The following is a 24,912-nucleotide window of genomic DNA, read 5'->3' on the forward strand; positions in this document are numbered from 1 at the left end:
GCTTTTTTTCCTCAGGTGTTTGATTTTTTGCGTGTGTGTGTGTTTAAATGTTTGCGTCTGTGGCATGTTAGAAAGGCCATCAACACGTCCAATTGCTTGCGGAGAATCCTGCTGAGGATCTCTTGCCGCTTTCTCAGGTTAGATTTTACTGGAGGTTTGCAGGAGAAACTCTAGAGAGAGTCCAGAGCCTCTCATTCAGATGTTCCATTCACACACACGGCCCCTTCAGCTGATCTGTGTCCTTCTAGTCAGTTTTGGAGCCGACATGCATCCAATTTTGTTGCTGTGTTTGCACCAGGTCCTTTTTGACAGTGCAATTCAAAAGCCACATTTCTCAATCACTAAGAACAGTATCAGCAATCACCACACGGTGTATTCGGTCATTGTCACATAAAATGGGAATACTACTCAACCTTCAGTCAAGTACCACACTAGCTAAGTAAAATCTACCTCAAAGCAGCTCTTGTCACAGTAATTGATGATGAATCTCAATGCCAAAGCTCCATTTTATCTGACATACGATAGGACTGCCGTTTACTTTATCTCATGATGCGGTGAATACATATTGACCTTCCCTCTGCAGCAACACTCTCGCTCTGGCGTTATTGATATCAAAACCCGACTTAGAAACGGTATCATCACTGACAGGTCAGAAAGTAGCAGATGTGAATGGACATTGAATCCATATTCACTCCTCTTATACCCTCTCATACAGTGCGATACTGTAGACATGCTCACACTTCCTCGCACACACCCACGCCCGAGTCTCGCTCCACCACCACCACGTCTCGTCTACCCCAACCGGGAGTGAAAAATATCCAAGCGAACGGAGGACAAATCGCAGTGGAGTAATGGCCACTTGAGGTGAATCATTAGCTGTAATAATATCTGCAGTTGAAGCCATCCATCTCGTCTGATAGATATGCTGCGGTGGATGCTTTACCATCACCCTTCTTCCTCACCTCTACCACACCCACTGCACTTTCTGCCTCATCTCACCGACACACAGTATCCACAGGCTCTTGAGCAAAGCTCCAAACCTTTGAAAATGTGTAGAAAGTGCTTGGAAAGGTTTATTTGTATAATGCGGTATCACATTTAGTGGCTCGATGGGCTTCACAGGCCCGCTCCAGTGGTTCTTTACTCTTCCTGACCTTTCGAAGAATGCCAGTAGAAACTAACCTGAGGCATGAGTAAAATGGAAGACACCTCATTATGGTGTCCATTCTGTGGACCTTCAAGGTTGCCATAGGAGCTGCAGGTGGGAACCAAAAGGAAGGTATTAATGTTTTTTTTCCCTTCCAGATGGGGAAGGGTTAGTTCGATTTTCAGTCCTTTCAAAGGGGTTTTAAGGCAACAGAAATAAAGTTCTGTTATCAGTTCTGCACGATAGTAATATTTCCAGTCTACCAAATTTCATAGTTGCAATACCAAAATTGAAAGTATCTGAATGCTTTAATATAAATGATTCCTACTGTCTTTCCCCTGCGCGGTCTTTCAATGCACTCAAATAGCCCCTGTGCTCCTTTTTGCTTGGCTTTTGCTCGAATTCTGAACTCGTATATTTTGTTGTTTGGACATATGTTCTGCACTCCAGCTCCAGCTTTCTCCTAATGCTCGCACTAGTGAAGCATCTGTTCACAGGTTTCTCTGATGCTCTTGGGATTTTTTCCACACTGCTTGGTTTTGTTTGTGCTACAAGTTTGTCAAAATTCCTCAAACAATAAACTACCTTGAGGATGAGTGAAATATATATTTTTTAATATTATATTTATACACTGAAAATAATAATGGTGTGTCTGTGTGTGCTCGCGTGTGTGTTTGTTTTTTCTTGCCTCTTTACGACCTTATCCAGCATAGACACTGATCTTGTCAGGACCAGTACACCAGACCAAAGTCCGATCCTAACGAGGCAAACTGCTGTTTCTGAGGTTCTGGTCTAGGTCAGGTTAGGGTTAGGTTTGAATTGGTCATGGTTAAGATTAGGGATGTTTTGGTTGGAGTATCCACAATGATTGGAAGTAAATGGTAAGTGTTTGTGCATGTATGTGCATGTGTGTACGACTTTTTCTCTTTTTCTCTGCATATGAGATGTCGACGTGACTCACAGTGAGTGTTCTCTCACACATTAGGTACCTTTAACAGTTTAATGACAGCCAGTGATGCCGGTAACGCGCTACTTAGTAACGCGTTACTCTAATCTGACCACTTTTTTCAGTAACGAGTAATCTAACGCGTTACTATTTCCAAACCAGTAATCAGATTAAAATTACTTGTCCAAGTCACCTTGCGTTACTATTTCGGTATTTGTGGTTAACCCGCTGGGCACGTCCTGCGGCTGGGGGAGCAGTCGCCCCGTCGCCCTCCTCACCACGCCGCCGGAGGCTCGGTGTGCGGCACGCCTCGACGTTTTTTTAGGGGGGGAGGTGCTCATCCGCGGTGCGGGGGCTTTCCTTCTAGTATGCCGCGGGGCGGTGTCCGTCGGCGCTGCGGAAGGCGGGGACCGGTTGGAGGGGACCGGGTACGGCGGTCGGTGGCAGCGACTCTGGACGCGTGTCGGTCCCGTCAGATCACCTCAGCTACAGCGCCCGTTGGGGGAACCCTCCGTTCGCGCGGCGGGGGGACCTCCGGCGGTGTCTAATAAAGTTAGTGTTGGCAAAACCGGTTGTCATTTTTATGTTGAGGCAGCGGGGGTGTTGTCGGCAGCTGCTGAATGTAACTAATAAAGTAACTTGTAATCTAACTTAGTTACTTTTAAAATCAAGTAACTTGTAATCTAACTTAGTTACTTTTAAAATCAAGTAACTAAGTTACTTTTTCAAAGTAACTATGGCAACACTGATGACAGCCCTTCTAAAATGTAATGGTGACACTCTGAAGCTTTGCACACACACACATTCATACAGTATTTGGCTAAATGTCTTAGATGTTTTTTCCCCTTTGGAGGCGACCACATTAACGTCCTCTCACACACTTTACTTGTTGAGATAACTGATATTGAATTTCTCAGCTGTGAGTTAAAAGAGACTTTGTAAGTGGATGTATGAAATTGCTCAATAATACGGCAGCTTATCCGTTCGATCTGTTTTTGGTTTCTGTCTCTCTCACCCATCTCCCCCTGCTTATCAATTCATCCATTTTCCCCTCTTCCTCTGTTTCTCAGATAATATGAAAAGAAACCTCCTTAAATTTACTTTTCGCAGGTGCTTTTTCCTGCTCACCTTAGTTTGTGATTTAGCTCTGCTGTTTCTTTTCTCATCTCCTTTTCTTCCACAATCGTCCATTTTCTCTTTCTCCTCTCTACCTTACTTTCTCTCCGTCTTTTTCATCCTGATGCCTTTCCTCTGCTGCTGCTCTTTTCTTTTCACAAGGTTCTTCAACTCTCTTTCTTTGTCCCTCCATTCGTATGTGTCTCTTTGTGCTGCATCTCTCCGCCCTTAGCCTTTAGAGATAGTATCGCAGTATTCATTATGAAATGGTAAATTGAAATAGGTTTAATCTGTTCGATTTAAAGATGAAATGATGAGTTGATTGAATTCATTTGTCCATTAAAAATAAAGAATGTCTGTTAAAGGTACAAAGATGTATCAAGACATCGGGGGGAAAATCGGGAAGCAGCCCCCCCCCCCCCTTTTTTTTTTTACTTCCACACTGCCTCCCCTCTCTCCCATTAAAAGCACTGCTCTCCCACCCGTAACACACTTTTGCTCTGGTAATGGAGTGGAAACGTACAGAGGAGCTTCTCCCAAGAGGGAGCTTATATCCTCGTAAGGAGGTGCAGAGTCACGAGTGCGAGCACACATCTGCCTTTTACAGGTTGCACAAGCTGATCATTCTCATCATGATCCTGTTCATGCTCCGCACTGGGAGTTTTATTATGAGAGCAAAGTAAGTTTTCCCATCACACTTATGCAAGCAGCAGGTATTCTACTGTACCATTATGTGGTTGTTGCAGAAAATACAGGCAGTTAGTGTAATATTCTGTGTCCACTGGCAGGGGGATGGTTATGCCATTTATTATCAAGGTAGCCTGGGGATCTGATGTGTATAATCAGGCTTCGACAGCGTCCATCATGGAACACTTACCTGCCACCTTCAGATGGCCATATGGGCTGTCGATCACCTTGATGACAGCTGTTGTGGAGGAAAGGTTCAGGGAGAAGCCGGGGAGTTTTTGAAAGCTTGTGCCTTCTACACTGAAAGGACAGAGTAGAGCTTGTGTGTGTGGGTCTGGGTGCACTGTTGACCTGCTCACAGCTGGTAGTTGGCAGCATGTGGTTCAGCTTTGTACCAGAATCAACATTTGCCTCCATGTGATTCTCTTATGACTTTGATGTATCCAACAGGGGCAGGCAGAGATAATGTCACTGCACCTCAGGAAACTGAGGTTTCAGAATGTCGAATCTTCTTCCCTCTGCAGCGCCGTGATGCTTCTTCCTGTCTCTGTCTTGCAGTTCCACTGTCACTCTGCCTTTCAAACTCTCTCTCGAAGAAAACATGAAAAGGAAGTGACACCGTGAAATAAGGGCTGCTTGGCCTGGTGAGCCAAACCGAACCAATCCCACCTCCCCCAAGAAACACTTTGTACCAAACCACAACATTTTATAAAACAACTATTTTATTTTTAAATCTGTAAACAAACTGTTTATACTCTACTAATAAGAGTTAATCAGTACGTTTCTGTGCAAACCCACAAGGACAATCCAGTATCCCATCTCTATCTCCTTTGACTTTTTCTTTTCATCTCTGTCTGTTTCCTCCCTTCTGCCTCTCTTCTCTTGTGCCTTTCATTTCTTCTTTCATGACTGCTCTCCAGATCTCTCTTTGCTTATTTCTTATCAGCGCTTCTGCTCCTTTATGCCTCAGGATATATTAACCTTTGTTTTTTTGGCTTACAGCATCTCTTTTCAAATAAGTACAATGCAGACTTTACTTTTTTCTCTTAGTCTTGCTCTCTCGCATACAGTTTCCATTGGGGAATCAATGCATGTAAGGGTTTTGCTCGAACCCTAATACATAAAAAACCTACTGCAGGACATGCCATTTCCCCAAGTGGAATTAAATTAGGTTCCTTTTCCAAGGAGGATATGCTTTTCCACTCTCCTCTCTCTTTTGCCTCTTCATTAGATGTGTATGGCACGATTCGATGGCCATTTTCCTTTGGCACGCAGAGGACCCTCTTCAGGGGTTAGGCCATATGTAAGGTGACAGATCTCTTAGAGAAAGTAACACTGCGCCTGGACGTGTGAAATACCCACTGATCCATACTTTATGGAGACCATTTGCTCAGCATTGTGTTGCCCTGGAAAATACAAAGCTCTGCTGGGGGGGAATTAACTGGTCCTCCAAAGTGTTTTTAAGAAAGTGCATCCTGTGTGTCACTGCACTAATTCTAACACGTTGCAGCTCCTGTATGAAGGGAAACCTCTGCTGCTCCGCTGCCTACATCTGATAGACGTCATTGTAAAGAACTGTAATTCCAACTGCGGAGACATTTTGCTCCAGGAAAAACAAATACAAATCCATTCAGTTTTAATATTTTAGAGTGGAAGCAGTTTTCTTATAATAAAACCAAGTCCACTGTTAAAGGAAGAAATGTCTTTTGGGTGAACTGGCCCTTTAGACTGTGAGTATTTGATTTCAATTTCCCTATTTAATGTTGTGCACACACCGACGAGCCAGTAATTAGTTTCTTAGCCAATTTCCACTTTCAATCTTTAAACGTGGACATAAACGTCAGCTGTCTCTTATAAGCTCCTGTAGCTAAAAATAGCCCATCATTGGCAGTCCTCTAAATCCAGCCCGGCTAATTAATGCCATTACGTTTTCTGCGCATGGAATATGTCACGTTTTTGTGCCAGAGCAGCGTTTCAAAATCAGCACGTATTGATTGCAGATTTGCAGAATTGACTGAGCTGTGGGCCCGGCTCTATTGATCTGTACGATTTTGCCTCAGTCCGTGGTGTGTGGCAATTCTACCTCCCACTGCCTCACAATAACCCCACGCCTCGGCCAAACTATAAGTGTCACACCACACTCTGACAGCAATAGACTGATTTGTCTTTTTGTGTCAAGGCAAAGATGGTCAGCTTGTTACCGTTCAGCAATTTCGTCATCTTGCACCAGTTATAAAAAAATAAAATAAAGCTAAATCAATTAAAATGAAAGGAGGCAATTACATAGTTCATTTGCTAGTGTGGCGGAGTTCAACCCCCCCCCCCCCCCCCCCGTACCAGGAAAAGGTCTGTGTTCATGGCTGTCTCCTTACAATTAATTTTCTCTTAATACATCGCAAGTACAGTGACACGTTCATACAAGAGCAGCCCAGGCAGCCAGAGTTATTCTGGCCTTTATTGTATCTTCATAAGGTAGTAGTATTGATATTTCATTGATGGATGATTTGCTTTGTACCCTATGAGCAAAGAATGAGTGTCTTTGAAACACTGGCTATAGTTTTGTTCCCTCTCTTCCACACTCAGAGGAATTCAAACATTCGCAGACTGAAATGGAGACAAATAGTTAGAAACCTTCATGTTGCTTCTGAATTATTTATTTAGATTAGATCTTAGACCCCAATGCAGTGACTCAACATAATGCTTTGTAGGAAATGATTTCTGAGACACTGAGGAAAAATGAGGAGCTATTGTGAACATGTGCACAGACACAAAGGGGTTCCCACACAAGTATGAATTCTAATAGTTGTCATTGGTGATGGTGTTGAATAATATAGTAAATATTAAGTGTGCTATAGTTAAACCCACCTGAGTCATGGAGGAGGCCACGCTATCATCAATCATAACAAAATCTATTTACCTTTTGAACCTGTGGCGGAGATGTTGCTAATAGAACCCTCTGATTAGACTGATTGGATTGTCATTTTCCAATCAGATTAAGGGTTAAAAACCTCAGTGGTTAGTGTGTTGGAACCTTGAGTCCTGAGATTAAGGCTGTTTTTACACCTGATGGTTTTCACACCTGATATTTTCACACTATGGTCAGAACCAAGCTCCATGGCTTTGTTACATTGTAGACATTTGATCCGCTTAGTTTTTGTTAAATGAATGAACTGGTTCATTCCTTTGCCACAGTTATGTCAGTATGTCTATTGGTTTGACTAAATTTGAGTCTGTTCGTCTGGGCTGCGGTTGTGAGCTCCTCAAATCAAAAGGTGCATATATCTGTGCCCTCACTTTATCTTCTGTACTTAGTGCACAAACAATGAGCCTGTGTTTCCTAAACGGGTCGTCTGATTGATCACCTCAGCCAAACTCCCTGGTCTATAAATCAGTACCTCGCCCCACTCAGCCCCTTAATCATGTCCACCAACAAAGACAACGAGACAGTAAACAAAACCCTGGTTGGCCCTGGAAAAAAACAAAACTCTGTTAATTGCAACAGCAGTTTATTAGAGACTCGGGGAAGCTCAACTTAAGCGTCCATTAACCCGGAGATTTAAGAGGCGAGATGCTGGCTGGGAGGGGGGCTTAGCGTAACCTGGAGGGAAGATCGGCTGATGGATGGGCTGCAATTCATTTGCACAAAGGATAAGTTTGCATATCCGCTTTCTGTTCATGCTGAACGAAAATAGCTGTAATTGCTTTGGAGTGTGCTCTAAAAAATCCCCTTCTTTAAATCTGAGGGTGGTGCGTTTTGAAAAATAAAAGGAAAGAACCAAAACCCTTTTCTAGACGATTTGTTCAGAAAAATGTTTCATAAACTTATAGTGACTTAAATGTTATTCAAAGTACGAAATAAAACTCAGTTAGGATCCATTACTTGACCAATGATTTTGTCATGTTATTGTTTGTTAAACTTCAACTCACTTCATCTGTTAAGGCCTCAAGGCCAGTGAAAGACAAGTGTCCAGAAGCATTTTATTTAAGGTTGTGCTTTCCGTCACAATCGCGTAAAACATCATATATCAAGAGCACCTTGATGGAATTTGATCAAATTTGGTACAAATCTTTAGTTTGTCTCAAGCATGAACAAATTATATTTTGGTGATTAAAGGTCAATTTTCAAGGTCGCTGCGACCTTATGTTCTAGTGAACGTGAAATATCTGAAAAACCCACTGGCAGTCTCATTACATTTGGCACAAATATTCACTTGGGCTCAAGGAGGATCTGATTAGAAATTGGTGGCCAAAGATCACTGTGACCTCACAAAACTGTAGTTGCCTTGTGAACAAATCATCTTTAGAAAGCCTCGAGAGAATCCTTTCGAATTTGGGACAGCATGGCCTCACTAAACATCGGAGGTCCGTCCTTTAAGGAATTTCTTCATATTTTGACCAGTGTCAAGGGTCACTGTGACCTCATATTAATCAGGAAAAAAATGCACTGGTTGTGGAAGGCATATTACCACAGGCTGGTAATTTTACTTATTTCATATCTTAATGCTATAAGTTAGTTCTTTCTTTTCCCCATAAATATTTTCAGTCACCTTATTCCTGAATCCTACACACTGAACCTTTCATGTCACCAGGTCATTGTAGATGTATCATCTTTTTTCAAAGCTGTTGTCACTTCATTGTCATCACTTTGCTTTACTTTCCCCACCTTCATTACATATATTTTTAACCCATTGTTTTTCCTGGGAAACACCATGAACAACAGTATTATGCAGCTCAGTACTAAACAGGCAAAAACTATATATAAATATATATTTATTTTATATTTTACTCTTTATAATGCTCCTGGTGCGATATAAGAGCAGTGTGCGTAGCTTCCTCATCAACCTCTGTAAGCTGTGGTGGATGTTACACAATCTTGTATCCAATACAGCATTTAGTCATATCCTCACATCCAGAAACAGCACACTGGCTGCAGTTCTGGTTTGAGAGATCCATTCCTTTCATCGTTTCATAACGTGGAAGGAAAAAAACAACTACTCAGGGGTTAAAATTAACCCTTTGAAAACCTTGCGTCATCTCTCCAGTCTTGATCTAAATCACAAATTGGCTGTCCTCAGATCTGCATGAGAAAAGCAGGCCTGGTATGATGTGGAGATGGCCTGCTCCAGCCAGGCCTGTGGGCCTGATGAAAGCGCCGCCACCTTTGATGTTATGACAAGGACTGATGGGTGCTTCACACGGTCTCCTCTCTTGATCTCATGCGTTTGCTGTGTGCGTGCATGTTGCTCTGTATTTTTAGAAAGTAACTTGTGCATGAATTATAAACAGCCACATTCATTAGCAAGTCATCATGCACAGGTTACATGGGCAGACCCTATAGGGCTTGAATCCTTGCGAGCTCATTGTTATTTTGTTGTGGAAAATGTATAAAGACATTAGAGCTGAGCACCATTTCACAATGGTCTGTGGAAACAGAAACCAACTCAATCTTATTAACTGTGTGAACACGCATGTTTTGGTTTTACAGTATTTCATTTTGGCTGTATGTGTCCACAGCACCCGCCATTGTCACCTGCTGCTCGACATCTTCAACCCAACGGAGCATGAGCTCACCGTCAGTGCCAAGAACAACCAGGACCTGGTTCTCCATGCCAGCGAGTGCCAGAGGTGAGTGGAAAGTTCTATGGTCACATGATTTAGTCTTAACATTTGACTTCTATACAAATACAACTCAAGGCCAGATGTCTCGTGTCAGATTATATTAATTTTCCAATTCTCTTTTTCATCTCTTTGCTTTTTGTAGTGAAATAAAAACTTACGGCTGAAGTGAAAAAAACTAATAAATACAGCGTGAGAATATATATATATATATATATATATACAGTGGAATGGAATGCACAGAGATGGCAAAACTAATCACATTCCTTATTTAAGTAGAAGTATAAATACTTAAAAAGACTAAGGTAAAAGTAAAAGTATTGATTCAGCTCCTTTAGTCAAGTAACAGAAGGAAAGTAAAAGCTCTGCAATTTACTCAAGTTCAAAAGTGAAACAGTTTTTTTTAACTTCAATGATACATGATGCCTCTTTTGATAACTCGGCAAAAAGAGAAAAGTTCTAGGTAGGCATAAAAAATAGGTTTGTTTTCCTCTTTGTTAACTGCACAATGCTGGAACAGAGAAGACAAACAAATCTCTGGACACAGTCTAGTTTTCCTTCAAGCCAAATTTCAGACAGAATAATAAAGACCAAACCGAGGTCATGCATGAGCACCTGGATCATTTTTTAAAGGGAATAAATGGATGAGGGATGTGCTCGTGTTGATTAAGTCCCTTTCCTTTGTCCACACCGTTCTTCGCTACTACCATTTTGAGGGTTTAGTGAGGTCCTCGGATCGGCCCTGCCCGAGTCGGTCATGGTCCTGGCGGAACCAATCAAACTTGACTATCTAGAGGAAGTAAAAGTCATAACAAGGTTTCCGTAGCTGAACCTGCGGAAAGATTATTACCAGTACAGCAGCCCGACCAACCTCCGGACGCCTAGGGTCTCGCGCTGCCCACCCAACAGCACACATGTTGCCGGGCCTGCGCGTCTCCAAAGGCAGGGTGTGAGCGAGAGGTGCGCCGTGCTTACAAGCGTGAGGTGCACCAACCTCTGCTCCTCATGCAATGGATGGGGAAAGTCTTGCTTCTCCGTATCTGTCCTGTTGTCCACGGCAATGCTTACTGGTTCTTTAATCCGTGTCGCTGCTGGTATTATTTTCTGTATCATAAACTGTACAGTCATTCAACGCCTACTCGCGGTTTAATTTCCCTCCCTTTGTTGTTACAGCTTTTATGTTGTGTTGTCTTCCGTGGATGTTGAAACAAGTAACAAGAGAGTTTTAGAATGTAAGGAGTAGAAATTACAGATATTTGTGCTATAATGTAGGGGGTAAAAGTAAAAAGTCATCAGGAAAATAAACACTCGAGTAAAGAACAGATACCTGAAAATCTACTTAAAGGACTCATCATATGCCCATTTCACCACAGTTGATATGGTTCCTTGGGGGAAAATGTCTGTAGCATATTTTGGTCAAAATACCACAAGGATCATTTAAAATAGCACCTTTTTACCCTGTCTAAAACAACCCTCCTCAGATTGACCTGTTTTGAGTGCCCCGCCCTCCTCTCCAGATAAACCAGAGATAGACCAGAGTGCAAAGTCAAGTCCATAATGGGCACATGTTGTTCTACTGGGACCAGAGTTGGTTGTTCATTGTTACTGCCACAGAAAGGAACAATCTATGATACCTACTCCTTCATCCCTGGAATTATATAACTTTTTTCTAATATTATGTTATATGCCTTTCAATGACACTGCAAGGTACATTTTCCAAACTGCGTCTGTCAGTTGAATCTACATCCAATGTTCTGTATGTTCGAGAATCTTTATTGTGTGAAAACCAAACTGTCAAAAAACACAACTACTGCCAGATCAATCTCTGCAGAGATATAATACACACTCCTTTAGGGTGCACTGTAAAATAATTATAATTTTTAAATCACAAAGTAAAGTCGTGATGCCATTGTATTTACAGCCTGTGTACATTTCTTGTGGAGATTTTAGCTCTGTTAAAGGCACCGTTAACTGCCTAATAATAACTTACTCAGATTGTGATTCAGGTAAAAACAGGATCAGGACAAGATGATATTCTAGAATTTAGAGCTAGTAATAGCGAGTTCTATGTATCAAATTTAGTATTTAGCCAAAAACAAAAGTTGGGAGAGAAAACAGGGGAAAAACTAGTTTTTCTGTGAAGTTTTTTCTCTCTCTTACATTTGCTCAGCTCACTGGAAAGGGAAAAATAATGATTTCTCTCAGCACCATCTCTCTGGTGCATTCTTAGCCACGAGCAGAGGTACACTGTTGGTGACTCATAGGTCTTTCTCTTTAGGGCTGGAACGTCATTGTTTGAAAAGAAAAGGGGGGGGGGGGGGGACCAGAGCCAAAACAATTTATCACTCTGGTCAGGAGTATTTTTTCTCCAGTGGACGAATGTGGCGTTAACATCAACAAGCTTACTATAGCAGTATTTGTATTTGATTTCAGGATCCACCCAAAACATTTCAGAAGTTCCTCAAAATGTGTTTTGGGAAGTAATGTTTTATTTACCTCCTTGCTTTTTGGGATTAGCTAGGAGCTGCTTTTATCTTCAGTTGGGCTCCACTCCATCCAATTTGCACACAATACACCAAGCAGTGATCACTGGAGGTTTACACTTGGCTGAGGTGGGAAAGTTATATTGAAAAAGGGGGAAATTGTAGGGAAAAGATGAAGAACAGTGTCTGATAGAAACAGTTTTGTGTGAAGCCATGAGGAGATTATTATTTAAACAGAAATAACACTTTTTTCTTATGTTTTGAGCGGGATGCCTTCTCCTGCAGTTTAGTTAAACAGCTCTGATACAGCCCCCCAAATGGCTCTTGACAATACAGGTCCAATTTACCAAAAGACTCATGCAGTAGTTGCAGGAACACTGTTTATTAAGAAACAAAAGAAGAAGTAACCATAATCCACATTCACAACAAACAACAGAAGGCTTGTGGTCTGGTCAAAATGAACAAAAGAAGGGAGGCCGGACAGAACAACCCACAAAGAGTTGTAGGATCTGCAAACACCCTCTCTCAGCTCAATAGACTCAGTGGTTTAGCCGCTGTAGTTTCCGGTCTGATCAATATTTGATGGTAATGATTCCAAGTTTAAAACCTATCTTTTTGTAGCTGAAATCATTAGCGTTCACCATTTTCCCATAAATGTGTCTCCTCTTCTCTTGAAGCAAATCGTTTCCCGTGGATTAAGCTGCTTTTCTGCGTAACTATTCGTGCAGTTACTTTGAACAGAGGTGTGTTGTTGCTGTAGATAAACCACTTCCAGTGTCGACCAGCTCATAGCTACACAAGCTACAGTTTCAGCTTTTACCTTGATGGAGTTAATGTGTTGTAATACCCACAGTGGAATTGCTGCTTAAAGACAGACTGCAGGTGAAATCCACCCTGCTCCTGTCTTCGCCCCGCTCTTGTGCCCCTTAAATATGTGGCTATTTGAGGAGGAATAAATGAAAGGAAGACTGTGCTGCTACTTTGCCATTTTCAGGAGCCTCTTAAAAGAGATGTTGATCTGAATGTCCCATGCTGGTTCTCCATTAACCACCCACCGCTCTTTCTGGAACTCAAGCACGATGTACGACTTTGCCGGACTTTAAGCACTTACAAAACTTGCATGAATGTGTAATATGCTGTATGTTGACTCAGGTTCTTTAATACACACACATTTAATCAAGTACTTTATTTAATTAGAGTTTTGGGATACCTAGACTTTTTGGGGGTATTTTATGTTACTTTGCACTGTATTTCCCCTGCACTACTTATAATTGACATATCAATTTGACTTTGACTTTGTGAAGATCAGTGACATGATGGCTCTCCAAAAGTTAAGTTAAATCACAGAAGCATCTTGATTGCCCCCTGTGGGCTGGCTGCAGTATGGGTCATAAACCAGCCTCCTCCATGTTAATGAACGGGTCCTGGACTAAATCAAACAGTAAATGTTTTACATCAGAAACATTTTCTCAAATGGTATCTGTCAATGTTTCTTATACGCATGTTTTAATTAGTAATTTAATGCAATAAAAATTGGACAAAACTTCCTGGCTTCTTCAACAAGGGTCTCTTAGGTTTGATTTGTCCTTGTCACATTTTAAATGTTTGCAGGACCCCTCAGATTTATCTTGTTACCTCCAGGCTTTGGAAACCATTGGACTAAACTACGCAACTGTACATACAGTAGTGAACACTATTCCTGTATTTGCCTAGACAATTGATGTTGAAGTTGAGGAACTGGGAGAGGAAAGGTTAGGAGGTCATTCTAGCACTAGTTGAACCTGTAGCTGGGTTTCTGATCCTGCATCTCGATCTTTGAAAAGAACGTTGAGTACTTTTCCTTACTTTTCTTTTTAAGAGTACGCTTTTCGATTTCTTTCTAGCTACAAATATTAATTTCACCTATTTCCCATTTATACAAACCTAAAGTTAATGTTATACATATAAACCTAAGTAGAGGTCAGAATGCATAATGTACAAGCTCTATAAATGATTTAAAACCTGCTTCTCCAGAAACTGATCCAATGTGACACAATGTGCCTGTGAGGCACTAAATGTCAAGTCTGGTAACAACTGCAGATGTAGCATATATAGACCTACAGGTCCTACATTCCCTGTAGACACAGCTGTTGCCTTTAACTCCAACAATCAGCTCCTCCATCCTGTGGAGATTTCTCTTGAGCCCTGACAGATGCATACATTAATTTTCAGATCGAGCATATTGATTATTTTTACGAGAGTCAACATTTCTGCAGACACCCCAGAAGAGGCAGAGGAGAAGTAGAGGCAGCCTCCTTTCATCCGCGGCTCAGTTTTGCCAACATGCTGATCATTTTTCATTGACGTAGCGCAGGCAACCGTCATTCAGAGTGGGGTAGCATTTTGCATACCGAGAACAGGGCCATGACTCGTAGATCTTCGTCTGCCGAACCATATGTGCTCGTCTCTCCAACTCGTACTCCCTCAACATCAGATGGCCCTGTCATTTCATATTTCTCTCCTGCTCTATGATGAATGAGGTGTCAGGGGCAATATGTTTCCTGGAGTCGTCTTCCACGACCGGTGAAGCTTAGTCTTCAATCCGACAGTTGCGAAAATGACTCTGTCAATCATCAACACTTTCTCTCTGCGACAAATGATTTCTAATTGTTCAGTTGAGCCTTTTCATGGCTATACAAATAGAAACAGGGGCAAAAGCCTTCAGGCATGGCAGGAAATACAGCCGCCTCAACGGGGGCTTAAGCAGTTTCTAGATCTGTGTCTGTATGAGGGTAACAAGAGAACAGCAACAGGCAGATTTTTCCATCTTCTAGTGCAGGTACATTTAATTAGTTTTAGATGTTGACAAGAGATAACTTACATTCATGCAATACTTCTACTGGAATACATAGGGCTCATGGGTTGTGTTTGAGCATTAGGGTTAGTTTGTGGAGTGTGTATTCTCTCTCTGTGAAGGTGACATGGGAAGAGAGGGTAACAGGTTAAGTGAGAGAGAGCTGCTTTCATCTTCTCATATCATTCACCGACATGTTTTGTACAAGGTCTTTATACCCTTGATGGTGTTCTTTAATGGAGAAGGGGAAAAAAAGGGAAGCACCTCAGAATGTGAATAGTCACTTTGATGTTGGGCATCCTGACAAGGTTCCTAACGACTGCTGTGACACCACGCAGTGATATCCAAACTTTTTTCCCCCATGTTTTTTCTTTGAACAGTGCAGATGAGTGAGAGTGGGACATGAAGAGGATGTGTACCTTTCTCGTTTGGGAGATGATTAGATTGTGGAGAATTTCCTGGTGTAATGTTAATCTTGGTTAAACAGTATTTGCATCAAGGCACTTGACAGACTCCCACTGCGAGTGGTTTAATTGTTTGGAAATATAGTGATACTATGTCTTCCATCAGACGTGTTGAAAAAAGGACCTTCTCTTATGACTTTGTTGAATTCCCAATGGTCAAATGATAAAGATCAGCAACAGAAACCTCTCTCCGCTCCCCCGATAAGGCTTGAAATGCCTTGGACATAACACATATTATTAGTCCATAAAGGCCAAATGACAGGGAGTTCAGAAAATAATGAGGAGAACACAAAGGACATAAACTAATTATTAATAGGTTGTGTCTCATATGCCATTTTTCAACAAAAATGATTAAAGTCTGTTGCAACTGCTTGACAGGACATCCACCAATTTCTCATTAAAATATTCAAAAGAATTCAATTTCTAAATATCTATTTTTAGAAGTTAAATCAGTAGTTAAATAACAATAAACGAAGCTCAAACATTCAACTGTATTAACGAATATATTAACACAATTCTGATTGGAGGGGGACATAAGAATGTATAGCTGACACTGTAAAATCGGATTCTTCGTCACTCATCAATAGTATTTATCCCTTTATGACGCACCACGAACTTAAGCCGCCTCCTCACTCAGTAGATGTGATCCAGTAGAACCTTTGGGATGTGGTAGAACATGAGATTTACAGCATTAATGTGCAGCCAATCTGTATATAAAGATGAATGGTGTGACCGACCGCCTCTAAAAGTGAAGCCAAAGTGTCTTGATCACCTCACTGGCTGCAATAAATGGAAATGGACCTAATTAAAAGTATGCGTCAAATCTGCATAAAGGATGTGATGCACTCATGTCAACATGGAGCAGGATCTCTAAGAAAAGTTTTCTCATGGAATCCATGACATGAAGTACAGAGGTTATTTTGAGAGGAAATTTACATATGCTGTTGAAAGTAAATACATTTTTATAAGATAAAAGTCTGTGATTGTTATCTCTGGGGAAAGTATGATGTCACAAGTTTGAGGATTGATCCTCTTCTAACATTCACTCATCAGGATGTTTCACCATGCACATTCACAATGGTTTTGGTGGCATGACTAATTCCCCTACAACTCTTTCTCGGTGGCTTTGTTCAAGACAAATGTTCAGGTGGTCACTACGCTGCATAAACAGCATGTAAATGAGCACCTCACTGTTGCTCATTTTATACTCTTTCATTTGAGGAAAAGGGAGAGATCCTGTGTACCGCCTGACAGCCCTGACCTTTCTGCAACTGAATCTTTAATCTAATGAGGATATTATGATGAGATGGAGCAAATTAAAATCTCTGGCATTAATATGAATCAAAAGTAAGAAGTCATTTCCATAAGACAAGTTCTTAAGCAATGCAATAACGTGGGTTTAGGCTGCAAGTCAGTCCAGTGGTTTACTGAGTGATTCCTTTGTATAGGGTAAGATTAGATTGCCCCCAGGCCCTTGTCTTGATAGCTGTTCAATTATAAAAAACTTGGAGAACATCTCCAGTAACCACCTGGCGATGTAATCTCTCTCACCCCATCCTCAGCATCTTAGATTCGACTGTGTCTATCATGGCATTTATGGGGATGCTCCATTGTTTTCACTCTTCACTCGTTCTCCTTTTTCCAAGTTATGCTGCAATGCCGCTCCCATTTACATAAAATATCCTTGAATGAGCGGCAGCTCTGAAGTAGTAACAGCGTTTAAACTGAATTTTTAACAAATTTCTTAGATCAACATTGCTTAGCAGATGAGATAGAAAACCAATTATGTCCAAGGTCAAGAATGAACTTTCCAGAGTAAAGTGTAAAGCAAGTCTTAAATACTGATAAAGAACTTAAATTATGAGGACGTCTTTGATCAAATAAAACAAACACACCATGTTTTTTTTGTACCTATCTTTATTCAAGAACTAATAAAGAACTTTATTCAAGGTTTGTCTTCATTGTCAGATTTCGAAATGCTTTCACTCTAAACTTGCACTCAAATTGTTGCACAAAAAAATCCAATAATCCATATGATTCACCTGCACAGAAGCAACATGAGCAGGGGAAGAATAGCTGAAGCGAAGGAAATCTGTCCAAGCAACATAATGTTTGAGTTCAAGCAGAGTAAATCGAAGCACTATCAGGGGCTAACTGAGTGCGAGCGCAAGGTTTTGAGTTAAAGCATTACTAAATCTGAATGTGAAATCAATAAGTCCTGATCTCTAAATGATAGACCACGCTTTTGAAAATAGGGAGAAAACCCCATTTACGACCCCACTGTATTGTATTTGACTATTTTATTTTGGTGAACTTTCCATTTAATCCTCAACTAATAAACTATACAAGTTCAATAAATGCTATGTATCATTTACTCAGCCACAGCGCCCTCTGCAGCCACATGGTGTTGAATAATTCTGTTGGGCACCATGTCAGAGTGATTGAGTAGTGTTAATGGAGGGAAAAAAGAAACCCTAGTCCCACTCACTGAACTAAACAGTGGGTATTGTTGTTTGTTTCCTCATTGAATATCAGACGCTCTAAGACCATCCGACATTACTTATGAAACTTGCTGGAACTGATTGAAGAATTGAAGAGGCAACTGTCAGTCAGTCACACACTTGTATGTGGTCCTATTTCACCAAATGAAAATAGTGCAAGAACCAGCTTCCTGGTGAGGAGTGGGAATGACTGTGACACCACTCTCCCTATTCCAAGCCAGTGGATAATCAAATTGTGAAGCTGCTATTTTAAGCACAAAAATATCATTGTTTCAGAACTGCTTTTACTGAGGGTGTGATTTTTAAGCCGAGCGAGCTCTTCGAAAGCTAAATATTTGTCCTAATCGTGATGCCATTAAATGTTATGGACGCGCCCTTGAAAGTCTTCTAGTTTTCCTTTGCCAGCAGCACGATGCTCTCAGACGTTCTTCATCCCAGCCCCCAACTCTGCATCATCACCACCACAACTGTGTCTCCCAGCGGATTTAATCAGGCCTTTCAGAGGTTTACATCTCATCACAGCGTCAGACCCTCTGGGTGCTTACTTATTCCCATGCCGGCCACCATTATCATTGCAGAGCCAGCTCATTAACACCCCCTGTAGTAGTGGTGGGGAGTTGGCGCTCGCTGCGGCGCTCTAGCCATGTCTCCTCTCCATTGGCTATGCTGTTTGGCTCTGTTGGATTGGCGCTCGCAACGGCAGACACGCCTCATTGCATAAGCTTCTCAAACAAAGCTTGTTTCCATGGTGACCACCTTTCCACTTCGGCTGCTACATTTTATGGCGGCAGAGCACATAATGCATCTGCAGTCAGTTATCCCATCTTCAAAAATCCCAGCCCAGTGTAAGCACTCTCATTTTGTACACACACACACACACACACACACACACACACACACACACACACACACACACACACACACACACACACACACACACACACACACACACACACACACACACACACACACACACACACACACACACACACACACACACACACACGCACACACACACACACACACACACACACACACACACAGCCAGTTGAAGCAGCCTCACTCCATGGAAATAGTTCACATGGTTCTATTAGCTGAACAACATCATCTCTAATCACAACATATTTGCATCCACTGAGGATAGGGGCGAAGGATCTTCTGACAGAGATGAGAAGTGACTGCTCAGATGTACATCTGCCGGTGCTCCGGGGATTCAGCTTCACACCACTGTCAGTTTTTTCCCTCAGCATCTTTCTCTTTTTCCTTTATTCCCCCTCCCCCCATTTTCTTGAACTATTGCGTTCCCTAGGGGGCGTTTTAGCCCTGCATGCTGTCTGGAGGTGGGTTAGTTAAGGTGGCGTTTTGCATTCACATGTACCTCACACAGCACTGTATTTCTAGTATCACTCAATCCAGCTGCCTGAGACCTCTTGGTCATCACCACACATAATTTTATATTTTGGGGTTTTCTGCAAATCTTTTTGATCTCCACTGAATCTACACATGCATACAAAAGAATATCAAATATTTATTTGACATTTCCTTTCTCCAGTCACCTGTAACTCTTGACATTCATGCAATAGTGAAGCCCCCCCAGTTGCTCTCACGGGATTGTTTAATTCACTTACATTATCAATAATGTAGTGTGTTATTATTTACGAACTGCACTGTCCCTAGCTCAATCCTAGCTGGGGGCTTGAGTTGCATGTCATTCCCTTCTATCTCGCCATGCCCTGCCTCTCTCTGCTGTCTATTAATGGCAAAATGCCCCAAAAACAGCTTCTAGGTTTCAGCAGAGGAGATGAAAATAGCCTCCTCTGTCATTTCTGCTAACGGTCTACAAAGCCTCAGTTGTAATGACATCCCAAGCATCTGTACAAAAGCATTCTCCCATACCTATCCACATGGACTAATTGGCTGTAAGGATTCGTTTTTGCTGCAGCACATCATATTGAGTGGGACGGGGATGGAATGAGCTGCTGCCTCTGTAGCCGCTGCAAACAAAGGGTTACAGAGTCAGCCGCAGTCTAAAAATAGACTGTTGCTCTCGCTTGCCTCTGCACGAGCCTCCATGGATCTCCGCCCTTAAGCTCTCGCACGTGAGCTAAAAATAAACTTCCTTGCGAAAAGCGAGCTTGCAAAAGCACACACACACACCCTCGCTATGTTCTCTGCTCTCAGCTTCTCCCCGGTGACATCGCACAAACACTTGCTGTTAAAAAAAATAAAGGTGTGAAAGGGCTCTGATAAAATATTGATTGCAAATAATTTGTTGTTGTGTAGCAGGCTGTGCAGGGTATAATTCAAACTGCACACATTGCTCGCAGCACGCTCACAGTCGCACACCAGAGATAACCAGCACAGATCACAGTAAAACCGTATGAAGATCTCGCTCAGACACTCAGCAGCAGTATATTTGCTGCTGTAATGCAACAGCTACAGAAAAAAGGATAAAGCTTCACTATCGTCAGATTCATTTTTGTATCTTCTAATAATCTGGATAAATAGTAAAACATTGTACAAGGTCAAATTTCTTGTGTCTTCACAGCTCTGGGCTGTTTGAACAGGCTGTTATTTTGTGTCCACGGCAGAGCTGGTAAACCTCACAGTTGAAATGATCCACAGCCTGGCAGTGGTTGGATTAAAAACACCTCCATATGCTTTAATGTGATTATCATGTACTCCTGCTCTGATGCAACACAGAATTTTAATTTGGAAGGGGTCATTTCACTGTGACCGGCTCATCCTAAGCCAGTGTTGTGACTGCCATTAGAAAAAGGCTTCGCTGCCCCAGCTTCCTGCAGGATGGTGGTTATTAGCAATATAGTGTCAGAAGTCGCAGTTCTCAGTGCTAAAACTACTGCCAATATTTAACCATCTTCTTTGTTTGGTTCAGTGGTGAGCCACTTTGTCGTATTTAATAAACAGACGTTTTAAAATAAGTTTTACTTCCCTTTATTATCTTCTCCTGTGAACATTAACACTTTGTTAATCTAAGTGAAGATTAAGGGCTGGCTTGTGGCATTACACCGAGTATATCTTTACCCAAAACTTATATATTTTCTAAACTTTAACCAAAAGTTTAGAAAGTTTAGTTCAGGAGAGTTTCCATCTCCTGACATGGCACACAGGACTCAGATTCCACTTTCCTGTGCCCACCCGTCCATCACGAGTGCAGCAATTGAGGAGAAACCTTCTAGATTGAAGAAATAAAAAAAATGCTGCCAGTGAATGCAGTCCAGGCTGCAGTGATCTTCACGATTATAATGCAAGTCAAAATATTTCTTTGAAATAGATTTCACAAGAGATGTCGATTGTGACAGGTGTTGAATATTTAATCCAACCACAATGACTAGTTTAACTTTATTTCTCCTCACTGTTAAGTTTAACCTATCAAAATAATATAAACTCAAATAGTTCCTATCTTATCAAACGTATATCATGGACTATATAAAGATGAATAATGTGTTTCCACTGCCTCCCACTATCCTCAGATGAAGCTAAAATACCATGGATATGAATGCCAGAATTTTGCAATGATTAATTTTGGGTCTTTCTGCGCAATGGGGGGGATGCGTAGCCTGGATGCCAGACGAACTTAGCCCCGCCCACAACATTTTTGGTCGGGCAGTTCGGTCTGGAGTCGCTCCGTTGGGAAAAAATTATGCCCGACCGGGCCAATCAGATTGTCAGGGCGGGCTTTATACGATGATTGACAGATGATCAACGGTAACGTAATCAACCACGTCATCAAAGTGCCCTTGGGTTGAATTCGTTTTCAACAAACATGCCTGCCGCTGGCGAGCTGAGATGTGTAGATGCTGCCATTGAGTCTGTTTTAGAAGACATCGACAGCGCATTCATTTTGAAAGAGGAACACAGAACGTGGAGGCGACGCCAAAGCACCACGCTAATCCCTATCGCCCCGGCGCTTGGCTGTTCACAACGGACGCTGAAGCGACGCTGAACCGCCGGGCAGCGCTAATAATATCACCCGTTGATCCAGTAGATCGCTGCACGGCTTTGTGCCAGTCACACCGGAGGCTGAAGCACCGCGCTGCGTCAAGGCTGCCTCGCGGTGCTTCAGCCTCCGGTGTGACCGGCACAAAGTTTTAACATGGGAGTGGATGGGAGCCAGCTGTTATTTAAGGCTTGGCGCTGCGCTGAAGCGTCCGGTGTGAACCCGGCGTTAGTAAATAACTCACAATGCGTTGCTTAGCATACGTCACATACTACGTTGCTCTGATTGGTTGTAGGTCCATCCAATGGAGCGAAGAAGAATTTTACTTCCTGGTCAGTTGAAACACGCCCCATAATCACAGCCCAATGGAGCGGTCTCAGACTCACATTCTGACTAGAATTGTGAGTCTGACAACGTCAGGCTAGGGGATGCGAGGATGGAGTAAAATTATAATGGGTTTGTTGATACACGTGCCTGATCAGTCAAGAGTCAGTTTAAGATGTATATCAAAAAGTGACTTTGATATTTAAGTTGGAAACTATATCCCTCCATTAACATGGAGGAGGCAGGAGTCAGGATCTATTCTGGATGCTACAGCTTCACTTTTGGGGAGCTGTCATGTCGTCCATCTTTACATACAAGTCTATGACTCCAACCATAAGAGACCTCTTTAACACTACTCCGCTCTACAATCTACCCTCATTGAGAGTAATAAAAATTCCGAATAGATTTTGGATAGAAAACAAAAACATTATTTTTTTTGCATCTGACAAAATTGACTCTTGGCCAGTCCCCCTGCAAACTGCCATATGCTGAAAGGCAGATAGAGATATCTATCAGTATGCATGAACACAGATTACATCCCTTATTCTGCAGATCTTGCCCTCATCCATGCATGTCTTGGGTGGATTTATTTGGATGCAAGCTGATTCATACCATACCCCTTTGAACAGATAGATATTTGGGGTGAAATTGTTGCATCCATCCATCTATCCGTCCAATCTCCCATCTCCCCACGCCTCCGTTTTCATCCTGGGAAATAAAAGCCAAGCAGGCTCTTATCAGTGAAGGGCTGAAGGGAGGCAGGGAGGTGAAATGAACTGGGAATTAGGCCTAGAGGCGTTCCATGGTGGCCCCAGCTCAACACACAGGTTATTATTAAAGCCTTGTAATAGGTTAGATTAGTCTCAAGATATGGCCTTAATCCTTGAAAGACTCTGCAGTCAAATTAATGGTAAAAGAAGATGGTGGGAGTGGTAGTGGCCTGTTAATGCTCTCCTGCCTTAGTAAAAAGCTCTTTTAGAGCTTTTAGTGCTTAGGGGTTAGATGTGGTCTTTGTTGCAGTGATAACCACCATGGACTTACTCACACTCAATATTATCCTGCTTTCATTTGCATTGTATCACAAAGTGGTTTAAACAGTCATTAGATTAGTCTTTCTTGAAAATGACCAAGGAAAAAATATATTGGCTCAGATTAGCTGTTCTCAACAGCCTTAACATCTCCATTACAACTCTCAAAAATGTAGGTTTATATAATGTATATCGAAATTTAACAACTTAGAGAATCTTTTAATGAAAGTGATGGAGCTGTCATTACTTAAAAAAATATATATATTTTATAATAATATCAATAATAAGCATCATTATAATAACAATATATTGCCCAGTGAAGGCAGCTAGTACAATGGTACAAAAACAAAAAATCTCCTAATTTCCCCCCTGGTGGTTGGCTGCAGTATAGGTCATAAACCCCACCACCTCCATGTTAGTTTTTGGAACAACGACCAAACAAATTTTTCTCAAAGATGGTTTCTCCCATTTTAGGTAATTCTTATAACACAAATGTATGTTCAACCGTTAATTTTTCTTGTAAATTTGATTGTACTTACTTATTTGATTCTGTTGATCCTTGGCGAAACATCGTGATTAATGCCGACACTCTACTGCCTTCTTGCTCCGGATAATGTCTTTACTGCTTGATGGCAGCATCCCTGGGTATTTTGGCTTAATTTATGGATCGTTGAAAATAATTTGAGATGTGTTGTCAATATACAGTCTATGGTATTTACTATGCAGTGAGCACATTTATATCGATATATAACATATGTCACATAATTTTCAAATCCAAGTGTGAGAGAACAGAATTGGCTCAGACTTCTGTACAGCTACTGTTGTGCTCTGTAGCCTTTCTTGGCCTCTTTGTTCGCAAGTCTGTTATTTTCCTTTTTAGTCTGGTTTTTATGTTTAGCACAGAAGCGAATAGGATTAGGATTCAGCTGCTAAAATATACACACTTACAACTCAAATTTGACAAAATGAATGCAGTTATAAATGAGAAAAGTCTGTATTGTACCAGTTTAACATGAAGTCGTGCTTGCTCATCACTGCTGTAATGCTGAATGTTTTATTTCCTCAAAGACGTTCCCTTTTTCATATTAGCTTCCATTTGAAGTGAAACTCTGAGTGTTTGGTCTATGGCTGTTACTAATTACTTTTCCAAAGAAAACCAGTCTCAGGCCTGGCCAGACATTGCCTTCCAGTTTAGAGGCCATTTGCATTGTTGGAACATCATATTTTTAGCCTTGGCAGTTAATGTGTGCTTTTGAAGATGACTGAATGAAAAGCAGTGTCCATTTGAAGGTGGGACTTCACTCGGTGACAAAAGCCTTGTGCCACTAATCTTCAAAGGCAGATGTAGTTGAGTCTGGCGCTGCAAGACCAGGGGCTTCGCTTTCGTCTTTGTCTTGAAGTCCTAATTATTATTTAATATGTGTACTGCTTTCTTGTAAAGGCTGTGAAATGCTAATTGCATTGCCTTCTCTCCTCTTCCTCACTTTGATCTGTCTGCATGTGTGTGACTAGACTCGCCAAGACTCACAAGTGATTTTTGTTCCCCGTGGTGTAATGCCAGTAACAATGTGCAATACTGCATGTAAGACAGGTGAGGTACCAGGCCGTCACTTAACTTTTGTGCTGGTTATTGTGAAGTTAAACCAGCAAATCAAATTCAGACACAATCAGACATTTGGAAACAAATCACTCGTTATATAAAGACTACTGCAGTGCCTGTTCTATGCACACCTGTTTGGAATGGGTTGTTTGTTTTGCCGGTGATGATGCTGGTTGCAGTTTTCTCTCTGAAACTGTAAAAGTGAA

General features: G+C 41.6%; 1 protein-coding gene across 2 annotated transcripts in view; it reads left to right on the forward strand.

The window, feature by feature from the left end:
- The window catches only part of trappc9 (trafficking protein particle complex subunit 9), a 255,348-nt gene that overhangs the window by 159,290 nt on the left and 71,146 nt on the right, over positions 1 to 24,912 (forward strand). For both annotated transcript variants that reach the window (XM_053446475.1, XM_053446476.1), the window contains one exon: positions 9,411 to 9,521. In XM_053446475.1, the coding sequence (XP_053302450.1) occupies positions 9,411 to 9,521 (111 nt within the window). The remainder of the gene's footprint in view (positions 1 to 9,410; positions 9,522 to 24,912) is intronic.

Source organism: Pleuronectes platessa, chromosome 18, assembly GCF_947347685.1.
Source record: "Pleuronectes platessa chromosome 18, fPlePla1.1, whole genome shotgun sequence".
Lineage (NCBI taxonomy): Eukaryota > Metazoa > Chordata > Actinopteri > Pleuronectiformes > Pleuronectidae > Pleuronectes > Pleuronectes platessa.